The sequence below is a fragment of the Pimephales promelas genome, chromosome 21, assembly GCF_988280905.1.
Source record: "Pimephales promelas chromosome 21, fPimPro1.hap1.1, whole genome shotgun sequence".
Taxonomy (NCBI): Eukaryota; Metazoa; Chordata; class Actinopteri; order Cypriniformes; family Leuciscidae; genus Pimephales; species Pimephales promelas.
Window position 1 is genome coordinate 3,747,835 of NC_142789.1, and position 14,878 is coordinate 3,762,712.

Sequence of the window (14,878 nt, forward strand, 5' to 3'; positions counted from 1 at the left end):
AACTTTTTCTACGTTTGCACCCTTCGTAAAGACTAAAATGGAAAAAAAACAAGACCTAAAACGGAGAAGTTTAGAAACGCTGCAGCTCCGTTTTGCGCTTTGAATCTCCGGAGGGTGTTTTAGTGAAGTGACTCCTTTATTCGTTTGCATTCCGTGACAATAGGACGATATAACAAACTTTCTTTCGTCGCTAGCCATGTTTCCATCCACTTGTCAATCGAATTATCTGAAATTCGGTTAAAAAACTCATGCGGATAAAGCTGGTGAAAGTGTGTTTCCATCCAACGGCTTTAAAGCGAATAAAAACCTGTACGTAATGACGTCAAATGCTGTTTTGCGATCAAATTGGTATATCGAATTGATTTGAGCCATTTTAAGCTGTTTCCATTTATTTTCGCACTAAATCGAACAACATTCAAGCAAACTTTTGCGACAAAGTTTTGTTAGACAAAACGGATCGCGCCATCTAACGTTACCAAAAAATGATCAATATTTCACAAGTTGAAGGCTAATAACGCTTATGTGGCAGCTGATAGCGACATATGAATGGGATAATGTATGCGAGGCGGTTGTTGTATTCGCTATAACAACCGCCTCGCTATATTATCCTGCTTATTACATATAAATCAACCAAATAAATAAATAAATCAATAATTTGACACAAAATTTTGACTTAAAAACGAGTTTATTGATTTAAAAACGAGTATTGCTTCTGCTAAAGAAAATAGTCTGTTCCGTCTCCGAACTGCGTCCATGGCAACGGTGTGTTATACTAGCAGCGCCGCAGTCTGTTAACTAGAAATAACAGACCACATTCTACATTACAATTCAACCAAGCCACGTAAAAACAAGCAAAACTAACCTAAGAAAACAACGACGCGATAAACATTGCTATGATGATGACGATGCACGTAAGTTATGCCCGACGACAGCGGAGGTGACTGTGGTGTGGGAACGACAGCGCTCCATCAGTTCTGGGAGATCGTGGTTCACGGAAACCCTTTGGTTGAAGCATCTTTTTGCTTTGTCCACTTACATCTGTCTTTGTTGACATCCGCCATGTGTGCGCAAACATACTAGCCGGAAATGATAAAAGGGCCTAAAACTTAATCGCAATTCATTATTTATTCGGCAAATAACGTTTCCATCAGCTTTTATCGCATTAGCCGTATATCGATCAAGAGAAAATTCGATGAGACCGAACGTATTTCATTTGAGTCGATTTTCATGAAATTTCATCGAATTTTACTGTTTCCATAAGGCATTTTTCATTCGATATCACTTAATTCGGATAAAAACGTGTCGATGGAAACATGGCTAGTGGCAGGGGTTGATGTACATTAAAACAATCATTTATTTTTTTCTACTCTGCCTTATGTATAGATTTTATTATGTCACCCTTTTCCCAGACACATACTTAAATATGATTCTTAAATTTGAAAATCAATAAAAATGTATTCAAACTAAATAAAGAGAAAATACTGTATATAGACCATTCAATTTTTATAGTATTTACCAACACTTTCAAAGGTGGTAAATCAGTGTTACAGTGAATAAAGGCTGATTCACCATGTTTTATGTGCCAAACTGGAGTCTACTGTATTAATAAAACAAAATATAAAAAAATGTATTTAAAATTAATTTATTATACTAAGTATGCTACAAATCCATTAACATATTTACTGATATATCGTTTGACACTTACTGATATAAATATTTATTTGGAGTACTTTATTGCACAATGCACAGTGCTTAATATTAAGCCAAAAACGTGTGTTTGATATCACAGTTATTAACGATAGTATGATCTCTGTATATCAGTATTTAAATGCAATATATCTAAAGTATACTTGCAGTAGTTCCACGTTAGCGCAGTCAAATATACTTAAGTATAGCTTTAGTTAGACCTCAGCACCATTAGTTTTAGCATAATAAAAGTACAATTGCAGGATATTTATATGAAGTATATAAAAATAAATGTATTTTATAGCATACTTCGCATAAAATAAATGCATTTCAAATACATTTTAGCATATTTATTTTCACTAGGGAAATGAATGTACATTAGGATGACACCATAAAGACATTTAAAAGTCAATAGGAGATCTTGAAATCAATTCTGTGAGACACGTAGCCACCAAATGGATTTAATGTGATACCTCAGGCGAGCACGAGTCAGCATTCTTGCAGCTGCGTTCAACTCTTTGATAAGCCAGCCAAAACACTTCTGCAGCAGTTATCTCGTATAAAATGTGTGAATGACTTTCTCTCTTTCAGTCAGGGAGAGAATTTTGCATACTTCAGAGATGATAATATGTTGTTTTATAAACATTGTTAAAAACTGAAGTTGCTGTCAAATACGCTTTCCAAATTCATGATGTGATTATTGGGCTTCATAGATAAGGACGCTAAATAAGCTATAATAGACGTTTCTCTGAGAATACTCTATATCAATCAGGTTGTATAATGTTCCAGTACAACCAAAAATCAATGTTTTCTCTGCCATCCAGCAGGGTAATAATTAATTCGAGAAGATCTGATGATAATTACATCAACATAGGCTATGTAATGAAAAAGTAATAAAGGACCCAGGATTGAGCCTTGGGGAACACCTCAAGATACCACATGGCTTGTGTAGGTGTGTGTATAGTTCAACATACAATACTTATCCTGAGCTACTTAAACAGGATTTAAACCAGTATTGGATTGGACGTGATAGGCCAGCGCTGTTTTATAGTCTTTTAGTACTCGAGACTCGGACTCGTCTCGGACTCGGTCTCGAGACCATATTTTAATGGTCTTGGTCTTGTCATGGACTCGTGTCCATTTGGACTCGGAATTGACTCGTACTCGAACATTTTTTTTTTAGGACTCGGAATTATTCCCGAGTCCACTCGAGTTCAATTCAAAATATTTTTCATGATTATTAATGTATGTTAATAAAATATTTCTTTAAATTGATTGACACGCCCAGTGATTGGTGATTTTCTAGTGCGCAACTGCGCATGACAAATTGTAATAAAATTACTTTTAACACCACCTACTATGTGGCCTTTTTACCCTAAACTGATCATATTTTTTAAACTCTAAGTAAATTCAGTAAAAAAAAGGATTTCTCTAAGTAAATAAAAGTAAATTAGGTAATCAACCCTCACTGGTCTCGGTCTCGACTCGGACTCGACCGTCTCTGGTCTCGGACTCGACTCGGACTCGACTCTCTATGGACACGGTCTTGACTCGGACTCGACTCTCTATGGACTCGGTGTCGACTCGGACTCGAGTGAGGTGGTCTCGACTACAACACTGTTTAAGGTCAGTACTGAGATCGGAAATTGCCATATGAAATCACAATAATGTGAAAGTAGCCATGATGTGTTGCTGTGGAGGCGGTTAATAGGTCCCACAGTGATGTCACAACATTGAAGAAGTAGAGAACAACTCATATTTGTAGTTTGGTTTCAATAAATACTCTTTTTGAGTTTTAAAAATTACTGTATGGTTTAAAAAAAAGATGTGTTTAAACCTAGAGGTGAAGAAATAACAATAACATAACAATAACAAATAGCACAGATATTAAACTCTTGACTGAGTCAGCTAACCAAGTAGTTGTGTAAATTATTATACATTTTATAGACTTGAACCTCTAAAGATAAACAGTTGATATTTTTTAATGCGCGGTTCATTTTTCCAGCTGTCAGATGTTAAACAACAGACTCTTCTCCTCTAAACACAGCAGGTCAAAGCTCTGCTGTGAGGTCATGGCTCAGACCTTCAACGCTCTCACCGTGAGGCAGATCTACATGACTTTTACACACACGTGCTACATCGACCGCAGCTCTGGGATAAAGAGAGAGGTTTAGTTGTGGGTACAGTGCAGGGTATTGCTTCTATCTAAGAGGTCAATGTTTCCTTATAATTCTTGGGGTCAATCAATTTAATAAAAAAAAAGGTTCCCTTCATCCCTTCATTCAATATTTTGAATAATATATTGTTCTGATTATTTTAAAATTGGCAAAATAAGACACTGCCAGACCATCCAAACATATTGAATGTTACAGTATGTTTTAATAAACTGACTTTTGACATCCGATGATAAAAGGATGATAATGATTTTGTTCTTGAAGGCATATCGCTGTTCTCATCTCATTGAAGCCCAGGACCGGAGGTACAAAGCTGTTTATTGTGTAGTGTTGTCCGCAGCTGCAGTGGGCACAGCGACTGACTTCACTGCTAGCCATGGCATCTTTCACAAAAGACGCAGTGAAATTCAGCCACGTAAATAAATAAACCTCTTTCATGGGGCCGATCTTCCATGATCTGACACATCTGCACTGAGGAATCCACAAACAGAGCACGTTTGCACACACATCCCGCTTAAATTCTGTCAGCATCTCACTTTCATGTTATTCTAAACCAGACTTTCTATCTTCAATGGAACACAAAATAACATGTTCAAGCTACATTTTGCTCACAATAATGAAAGCATGAAACAATTTAAACAACTATAATAACAAGTATAAAATGCACCAAATGTTGACGTTACTGAAACCAACACTTTCCAACACAGATTCTATCTAATCTATTGTTCCTTTAACATTCATTAAACCTTTCCAATGCACAAAGGGCTCTTACAGTAATAGTGTAGTTCACTTTAAAAAAAAAACTTTTGCTAATAATTTACTCACCCCCATGTCATCCAAGATATCCATGTCATTCTTTCTTCAGTCGAAAAGAAATTAAGGTTTTTGATGAAAACATTCCAGGATTTTTCTCCATATAATGGACTTCAATGGGAACCAAACGGTTCAAGGTCCAAAAGACAGTTTCAGAAGGGCTTTAAACGATTCCAGACAATGAATAAGGGTCTTATCAAGCGAATTAATCACTCATTTTTAAAAAAACCCAAAGTTTAAGTTTTATAAGCACAAATGCTCGCCTTGCTCTGTTCTGTGATGTGCGTTTGTGACTAGGAGAGTCAAAACTTCAAACTCGTTCATCAAAACGAGTTTGTCTGGGGGACTGCGGATGAAAAATAGCCTCTGGCTAAATCCGGTACAATACATGAAATGGTAATTTTATGTTAAAAATTGTGCATGGTCCCTGCATAAATAAATAAAGAAAAAAAAAAAATGAACAAATCTTTTTTCGTGTCACTTGGTTCATTCAATGACTCGGTAAAAGATTCAGCCATTTTGATGAGTTCAAATAGGAGCGTCACGAACGCGCATCACAGAACAGAGCAAGGCGACCATTTGAGCTTATAAAACTTTTAAATGAGCGATCGTTTCGCTTGATAAGACCCTTATTCATCGCCTGGAATTGTTTAAAGCCCTTTGAACAGTTTGCACTGAAACTGTCTTTTGGACCTTGAACCGTTTGGTTCCCATTGAAGTCCATTATATGGAGAAAAATCCAGGAATGTTTTCATCAAAAACCTTAATTTCTTTTCGACTGAAGAAAGAAAGACATGGACATCTTGGATGACATGGGGGTGAGTAAATTATAAGCAAAAGTATTTTTTTTTTTAAGTGAACTATTCCTTTAATCCTTATGCTGCATTAGGGACATTTTTGGTCTTTTGCAGTTTAATTTCTTTGACCATTTTTGGCTGTTTTAATGCAAATGGTATGAAATTTGGCAAAATTGTGACTTTTTGGATACATGTAAAAAATGTGATCCCATTTTGCAAAATATGTATAACACACACTGTGTAGATCAAATAGTAACACTCAGCACCATAAAGACCAAAAATGGCCCATTGAAACCCATTAAAACGTTGTTTAAATCTGAGGCTGTCAGTAATACATGAAACATGATTTTTGCACAAACATCCTTTCATTTTGAAGCAAAAGCATTATATTTGCATTATATAGTGTATTCCACCAGATGACGTCACTACATATTTATTCCCTATGGGTGGAAATGCACCTTATTTTAGGCAATAGGCAATGTTTAATAGGTGGCCATTTTTGGTCTCTAACGCGCTAAGTGGGATTTTTTGCAAAGTGGGACTGTGATAATCCAAATCTAAAGTTTTCTCTTTGCATTTAGTTTATTGAAAATAATTGAATTTTTGTGTTTTTTCCTCTTATACAAATCGATGGTTTCGCAAACAAAACTGGTAATTAAAGGGTTAAAATCCTGAAATTGAATACATTTTTGGTAGTTATGATGAGGACTGATGCTGGTTAAAAGATTTAACTTGGTAAAAGTGGAAAATAATAATAATATATAATATTTTAGGCAATGTTTAATATGTGGCCATTTTTGGTCCTTAATGCACTCAACAGTGTTAAAAATCTAATGCAGCACAAGGGTTAATGGTGTAAACATGTGCTTTGAATTGTTAAAATGTTTACTGAAAGGTTATTTCGGCGTTCATTTTTGCCAAAAGTCCCTTTTGGAAACTTTATTTTTTAGGACTGGCATTGTGTCTCACAACTAAACACAAGTTTGAATCCATGCATTTGTCCAAATCCATGCATTTGAATCCATCCAGTAAACCTCGACTCCTCGTGTGGCTTCGACAGACTTGGAATCTAGAGCTCAATGATATTTGAATGCTGTATTTCTGTCCTTATAGCTTGACTGTAACTGTTTATCAAATACGTTTATTGTATGGAATAGAGCAGCTCAGAGATTCTTCAAAACATCCTTTTGTGTTCCAAGTAAATTTTGAGTAAATGATGACAGAATTCTTTTGAGAGCAGTGGAGCATTTATTAAAGCAGGGAGTTTGACGTCACATCGGCTCTTAAAGTATTAAGAAAAGACTGTCTAATTTTAATGCAAAGAGCGTAAAGGAGCTTCAATAGCCTGTAGCGCAGCTAAAATAGAGAACGCTGAAGTGTCAGTTGTCTATGTGTGTTGAGACTTGAGAGAGAGAGAGAAGTTTGAGCTGAGAAAAGCAGATCATGAAAAAAACAGCAGTTTTCCTCCATTCCTCTGGACGGGGTTTTAATGACTTCCAGACTGAAGGCATTTCTCCTCCTTCTCTCCTCCTCTTACGGAGCGGATTCAGCCTTTACCCAACACTTCTGAAAGCCACGCCAGCTCTTTAGAGAAAGATAAATTATTTCAAAGCATGTAATTGGTTGTGACGAAGGGGTAAAAACATTCCTTAAGTCCTAATGCTGCTTCATGAACTGTGGCATTGTTTTCCGGGGCCAGATTTCAAGTAGCAAGTTAATTCTAATTACGTCGCTCCCCTTCCCCCGCTCGCCTCATGATAAACTGACGCCACACTATTTGCTTAGCATGTTTCCATTAGGCGGCCCTGTCAGAAAGGGTGAGACACTTCACACTCGCGTACTTCACACACACCGCGAGGCGAAAACTCTCACCCCAACCTGAGATTTGAAGCGGTTGTTAAATTGATCTTCACTTTCTTGCATTTGAATGATTGTAACTCACGTGCAGTGCTATACTGATTTTTTTTTCAATAGTACTATAGATCAGTGTATAGTTTCCTGAAAACAAGTTGCACTTTAACACATTATTCTGAAGTCTCATTCAAACTCATTCATATTAAAGATGAAATCTTGATAAACGGGGTGTATAAGAAAATTTTTTTTATGGTTATTTCAATGATTAAGCCTTTAAAACATGTTATTCTCGTATTGATTCATTTATGATGTCTAATGTCTATTGTTCATCTATTTTAACTTGCCTGGAATTAAGGTATAGCTGTATTTGCATAAGGTTTAGACAGGATGGAAATACTTATTTGGCCACGCAGGAAGCGTTTTCGCTTTGAGAAAGGTGAGACACAGGCAGTGGAATAGGAAAAAGTGTCTAAAGTGTCTAAAGCAGTGTTGTAGTACTCGAGACTCAGACTCAACTCGGACTCGGTCTCGAGACCATATTTTAATGGTCTTGGTCTTGTCATGGACTCGTGTCCATTTGGACTCGGAATTGACTCGTACTCGAACATTTTTTTTTTTAGGACTCGGAATTATTCCCGAGTCCACTCGAGTTCAATTCAAAATATTTTTCATGATTATTAATGTATGTTAATAAAATATTTCTTTAAATTGATTGACACGCCCAGTGATTGGTGATTTTCTAGTGCGCAACTGCGCATGACAAATTGTAATAAAATTACTTTTAACACCACCTACTATGTGGCCTTTTTACCCTAAACTGATCATATTTTTTAAACTAAGTAAATTCAGTAAAAAAAAAAAAAAAAGGATTTCTCTAAGTAAATAAAAGTAAATTAGGTAATCAACCCTCACTGGTCTCGGTCTCGACTCGGACTCGACCGTCTCTGGTCTCGGACTCGACTCGGACTCGACTCTCTATGGACTCGGTCTTGACTCGGACTCGACTCTCTCTGGTCTCGGTGTCGACTCGGACTCGAGTGAGGTGGTCTCGACTACAACACTGGTCTAAAGTCTTAAAATTTTAACTTATTTAACTTGAGTGCCTCGTTTTTAGAACAGAGTGTCATGTGCGAGACGCAACGGTCATACATGTGCGTCTAGTGTGTGTTTACATTGAAAAATAAAGTAGCGCAGTAGAATGGAATAATATGTCATTTTGAAATATATATATATATTCATTAACTCTTCGTTAGTTTAGTTAAGTTTTGCATTTACGTTGAAATCTCTATTTTATTTCAGTTAACGAAAATGCTCTTTGACCAATAGTTTTAGTTTTAGTTTCAGTTTTCGTTTACGAAAATAACCTTGCTATAGACACCGAAAAAAGACAGAATCTAACCAGACCGGGACTGAAACATTTGTGTAGACATCTTCCTAGAGAATTTTGCAGGTGGGAACGGGATAAATCGTGCAAGTTATGGGAATGAGCTGGATAAAATATAACATATATTTGTCAGGAGCGGTACAGAACTTTGTAGGAGCGAACTTTGAAAGTCCATCCCACACAGACCTCTAGGTTGTGATTTAGATTTTTTCATGACATCGAATACATCAGTAAAACCCTTTTAGTTGTCTTAAAAATGGCGGTTGCTTGCTAATAAGTGTGTAAATGTTAATCATCAAAAGGGAAACTCAGCTACTCACTAGTCTTTTTACAGCCTAATTGTGTTTATAATCTGGATTTTGCTAACTATATCATTTATAGCCTACATTTAAAGGACAACTCCGGCGCAAAATGAACCTTTGGTCTAATAACACATTGGTACCTAGTCTACCGTTCTCTGAGATTTGTTTTCATGATAATCGAATGTAAAGAGTTTTATATAACGCTATTATATAGGGCATAGTATAATGAAAAATAAAAATCGCTCAAAATAACCCCACACTAACACAGTAACATAATGAGGGTCCCTACATGAAAACCGAAGCATTGAGAACGTTGTATAAGAAGATAGTTTAAAAAGACAGTCCACTTCACGTATACAGACACGAGCCATCTTTGGAAAACAGTCTCGACCAGTCAAACCACGAACGCCGTTCATGTCGCTGTACATTGTCATTATGTTACTGTGTTAGTGTGGGGTTATTTTGAGCCTTGTTAACGGTATTAACTAGCGATTTTTATTTTTCATTACTCTATGCCCTATATACTAGCGTTATACGCTAAACAGTTTTTAGAGATAAAACTCTTTACATTCGATTATCATGAAAACAAATCTCAGAGAACGGTCGAATCGGTACCAATGTTTTATTAGACCAAAGGTTCATTTTACGCCGGAGTTGTCCTTTAACGACTAAAAATTTGCCAATTCAAACACATATATATATATATGTGTGTGTGTGTGTGTGTGTGTGTGTGTGTGTGTGTGTGTTGGAAAATTCCCTTATATTTCTGTCAGATTGAGGCAAACAATAGTTGAAGTCATAAAGTGGGAACATAAAAAATAAAAAGAGGTTGTTCGTCAACTGATGGCATGTCAGATTTGTTGATTATAATGGAGATCTAGGTTGGTTGCATTCCACCGAATGTAGAAAACAGGAAAACAGATACTCGCTGTGTCCTCATAAAAACTCACCATAAACAGATATAAGCAAGGCCACAAGAAGTCAATGTCATTGAAACTGATCAGACTAAACAAGCAGAGCGAAAGAACATGTGTTTTCAGGTCAAAGTCATCTGGGAAACAGAATGACCACTCAGAGAAACCAAACAGCGATACGTCCTATCAGAAACAGTAACAGCTGCGCGCAGTCTGCGGTGGGACATCGCAGCGCTCAGATTTCATTCAGATCTTCTTATCAAATCACTGTATTTCTATGAAAAAAAAACAAACAAAAAAACCAGCTCCAAATGAAGAATGGGAGTCAAACCGAGGATATATTGAAAAAAAAAAAGATGATTACCTTTTACTTTACTTTTACCCTGTTACAATGACCCTGCAGGACTGTCAATATACTAAAGGTTTAAGATGCAAATAAACCATAGATCAGCTGGTTTGAGAGAAACAGTGACACTTACAGACATCTGTGGCTTCGTCCGATCCGTCCGGGCAATCCTTCTCCCCGTCACACCGCCAGCCTTTAGAGATACACGTCACCTGATCCCTGCAAACAAACTGCTTGGGGCTGCAGGTTTTTGGAGCTGCAAAAAAAGAAGAGCCAAAACAAATAATGTTAACAATCCATTCAGGTATTGAAGTATTAAAAAGCATATATGTGACCCACATGTGTCCAACATCCACTGAGATCAGAGAGCCCGTATGAATGTTTGTGGTCTGGATAGAGTTTGACAGTGTACGAGGATGCCAAGTTTTGTCAGTTTACCGCTAGTTGCTTATGTCTATTTCAAAACAAAATGATCGCAGCCAAGCCTATCTGCCCGCCAGACCGTTCTTCCCCAGCCTGGCCATTTCCTCTACAAAGCCGAAGTCTGACTCCTGCTTGCTTTACTCGTTCTATTCTGGTCCAATAGAGTTTGAAACTAACAAATAAATAGGTAACACTTTATAATAACTACACGCTAATAATAATTAGTTAAGCATGAGTAAACCATTACTTCATCATTCATAAAGCATTAAAGACATTAATAAGCAGTTCATAAATACAGCTATAAATGCTTTCTTCTTGATTTAAAAGCATATCTATAATTTGTTTAATACTTGTATTTTCATCCTTTATTAATGATCAATTTATCATTTGTAAATGAAGAATTGCATTTTTTATGAACCAGTTATTTAAGAGTTGTCCGTGGTTCATACGATTACTTAGAGCGAGTAAGTAAATGATTAATAAACTATTTAAATGTACATTCATACATCTTATTATTCAGACATATAGTGATGGTTACTTAATGTGTTAATAAATGCTTTATTAACATGTATTAATGCTGTAATTAAGGATTAATTTGGGTAGTTAAATATAAAGCATTTAGTAGTGGTCAGTTAACTATTTTTGTGACCTAATCTAAAGTGAGGACTAGTCATGCCTTTTTAAAGGCTGTTAAATATTTCTATGTTCTGTATCACTGCGTTGTGTTTTACTGTTTAGAAGATTGACGAGTCTTTAAATCGCCTTTATAAATGCTTTACAACGCATGAATAGTCCTCACTTTAGATTAGCTCACAAAAATAGTTAACTAACCACTACTAAATGCTTTATAACTACCTGTATTTACTACATTTACTTACACTTTCTAAGTGATCTTATGAATGAATGACAACTCTTAAACAACTGGTTTGCAAATAATATTATACTTCATTTAGAAATTATTAATTTATCATTAACAAAGTATGAAAATACAATCATTAAACGCATTATAGATATGCTTATAAATCAAGAAAAAAGCATGTATAGCTATATTTATAAACTGCATATTAATGTCTATTAATGTTTTATAAATGATGTATTAACTGTTTACTCATGCTTAACTTATGATTAATAGCGTGCAGTTATTATAAAGTGTTACCAATAAGGGTAATGAAAGTCAATGTCCAAATATACTGACATCTGCTGATACAGATACAATACCAATATTTTTCCAGTAATGTTTCAAGCTTTTGTGCTGTATGATTTGAATTTATTCAGTTGAATGCTTAAAGGGATATTTTACCAAAATATGAAAATTCTGTCATGATTTTATGACCCTCAAGTTGTTCCAAACCTGTATGAATTTCTTTCTTCTGCTGAACACAAAAGAAGATATTTTGGTAACCAAACAGTTGATGGGCTCCAATGACCTCCATAGTACTTTTTTCCATACCGGAAGTACAGTAAATGGGGGCCATCAACTGTTTGGTTCGAAAATAGTGAGCCATTTTGCATTTTACACTTCAAATCGTCAAATTAACTCCAACAACGTTGTCTTCCTTTTTTCTAACCAATCCACGCAAAAATGAGCCATTATTTTTTGACGTGTCAAGAATCAGCTCTCAGGAAAGAGTCTGCAATCAGTTTAGTTGAAGTGCACATCAACATGGCCAAAGTCTGAGCAAGCTGCGAGCTTCAGTATTGAATGTACCCTTGACTTGAGAATACATTCCTGAATTACGATTTTTTGAAAACCCAGACTGACCCAAACTGCTTTGCAGACTATAATGAAAGATGTCAAGCACCCAGTCGTGTATTTTTGTAGTACATTGTAAAATAATGATTCATCTCAGAGTTGGTTTGGTTCAAGGTTTAGTCCTTGTTAATGAAGAAATGTTTGAATGGAGAAAACGAACGGAAAATGTATTTCCAGGAATCAGGATATTGGAAAATGCATTTTCCCACTCTCTCCTGACTATGTGTTTCGAGTCAGACCAGCGTTCCTCGGCACATCCAGGTCAGTGTTCCCACACCAGTGCCAGTGATGCAATGAGTCTAGAGGCCATCAAAGGACATCTTGTTCTGGTTTGGCTGCAGAAGGTGTAAAAAATGTGACCGCTTTTCATTGGTTGACTATTTGGAATCAAGTGTGAATTCATTCCAGACCACCTTTCTCAAAAGCTCTCTAAAAGCCTCAAGTATGCTATCTGCGCCGCAGCTCTAGACACACACATCAAGAAAAGCAGAGCAGACTATCAACCGCAACTGAGGTTTTCACACGTCATCAGAGAAGAGAAGTTACTTTGATTCAAGATTACAATGAAGGCACATGAATAATAATACAAAAATGTGCATGTCTATAAACAATATCACACAAGCATTGTTTTTCCAAATTTCAGCACGTTTGCCAATGTGATGTTAATTTTATGCAACAATTCAATAAACAATAAGATAACAGGCTATAAGGCGACTTACATTTTAAACACAATATTGTCTGTTTTTCCTATATTTTTCACATCAAAAATAGTTCCAAACAGCAGAGCTACATGTATTGGTGGGGTCTCGGAGATCCGAATCGGAAGACGGACGTTGCCTAGCAACACGCCCCCTTTCCTCGGATTTCTCCTCTCGGACGACGGACAACCGCGAGGACACCGAGCAAGAATTCCGTTTCAGAATTCAAGATGGCTGCGCCCTGTGTGACTTGTAAGTATGAATTGTTTTTATTGTTTTTGAACCGCTTTGGTATTTTAAATGACGACTATAATCACACGTACAACTGTGTCCCCTGTAGGTATGGGAATCGGTTGTTGCTAGCGTTGCTAACAGAAGATTAACATGAAAAACATCAAATAAAGTTCAAATGTCTGCATTTTGATAAGGCGTAGTGCCTGGTACTCGGCCAGTGCTACCATTACAACAGTCCATTTTTTTCTCCGACTCGGACGTGCAAAACATAATAGAACGCTTGAAGTGTGGACGTGACGTCATATCCGAGTCGGTTCGTTGGCTATAAAAGAACGCACCATTTATCTTCGAGCAACAGTTTCATTTTCGTCACTTTTGACGAATTATTCTAATGAAGGACTCAATGACTCACTCACTTCAGCTTCGTCCCTGAATGAATTAGCCATTTTAAATTAATCGTTTGACACGATGCTAACTCGTTAAGATAATGATTTTCCGCCATCTACAGGCGGTTTTAGTATAATTTAATTTTAGCTGAGAGACTGAAGGATGACGATTCAATGCTGTTTTTGTTTTCCGTCGTGATTGTAACAATAGTTCTTGTGAAAGAGACAGAATGCATTTATAGATAGACTATTAAAAACAAAATATGATATAACATTATAAAATATAACAAAAATAAAGTAATTGCATTCGCATTGCATATAATGTTTGTCTTTTTTTCTGTCGCTGACTGTTTCTTTAAAATTGGCCTGCGACTTATCTGCGATGATATGCTGAAAAAAATGCCACAACTGATATTCTGACATGTTTTTTTAATCCACCAGCTGGAGGTCACCACCATGATCTCCACCAGAGGGCACTCCTCTTGACTCCCTTGCTTTCTCATCATAAGCTCAGGCCACGTTTACACAAAGCGGGGTTTTTAGAGAAACAAATATTTTCCCCCTCTCCGTTTTCAATAATAACATTGTGCACACACCCGCATAAATATGCCGTCAAGCGCCATCATATCTATGCCAAACCTATGGGCGGCAGTGTAGGGAGAAGGATAAAGCCATGCAAGCCAATCAGAATCCTCAGAATCGACAAGAGAGAACCTAAAATGCCGTTTCTCCCAGTTGACACGACAACACATAACCGGCATTTTCAGAAATTTCCACTTTGGCTGAAGTTTTTAGAAATAATCGTTTTCTGTGATAAAAACAGGGTTTTCGTGTAAATGAGAGGCCAAACCGCAGGGAAATATCTGCGTTTTCCCTTTGTGTAAACGGGCCCTTAACCCATTGCCTGGACTTATTATTATTTGATCACTTCCACCTGTGTCTCATTATCTCATTAAACTCTGCCTTCATAAGACCTGTGTTTTCAGTCATTCTTTGCGAAGTCTTGTATGTTCAATGTTACACTGCAATTCTGAGCCTTTGAATCCTAGTTTCCAGTCTCTTAAGCCGCCTTTCCACTGCACACGACATTCGCATACGATTGTCGCATTTCGCC

General features: G+C 36.6%; 1 protein-coding gene across 11 annotated transcripts in view; it reads right to left on the minus strand.

The window, feature by feature from the left end:
* lrp1aa (low density lipoprotein receptor-related protein 1Aa) overlaps positions 1–14,878 on the minus strand; it is a 194,953-nt gene that overhangs the window by 161,897 nt on the left and 18,178 nt on the right. For all 11 annotated transcript variants that reach the window (XM_039663238.2, XM_039663236.2, XM_089125057.1 and 8 more), the window contains exon 2: positions 10,404–10,526. In XM_039663238.2, coding sequence (XP_039519172.2) covers positions 10,404–10,526 — 123 coding nt within the window. The remainder of the gene's footprint in view (positions 1–10,403; positions 10,527–14,878) is intronic.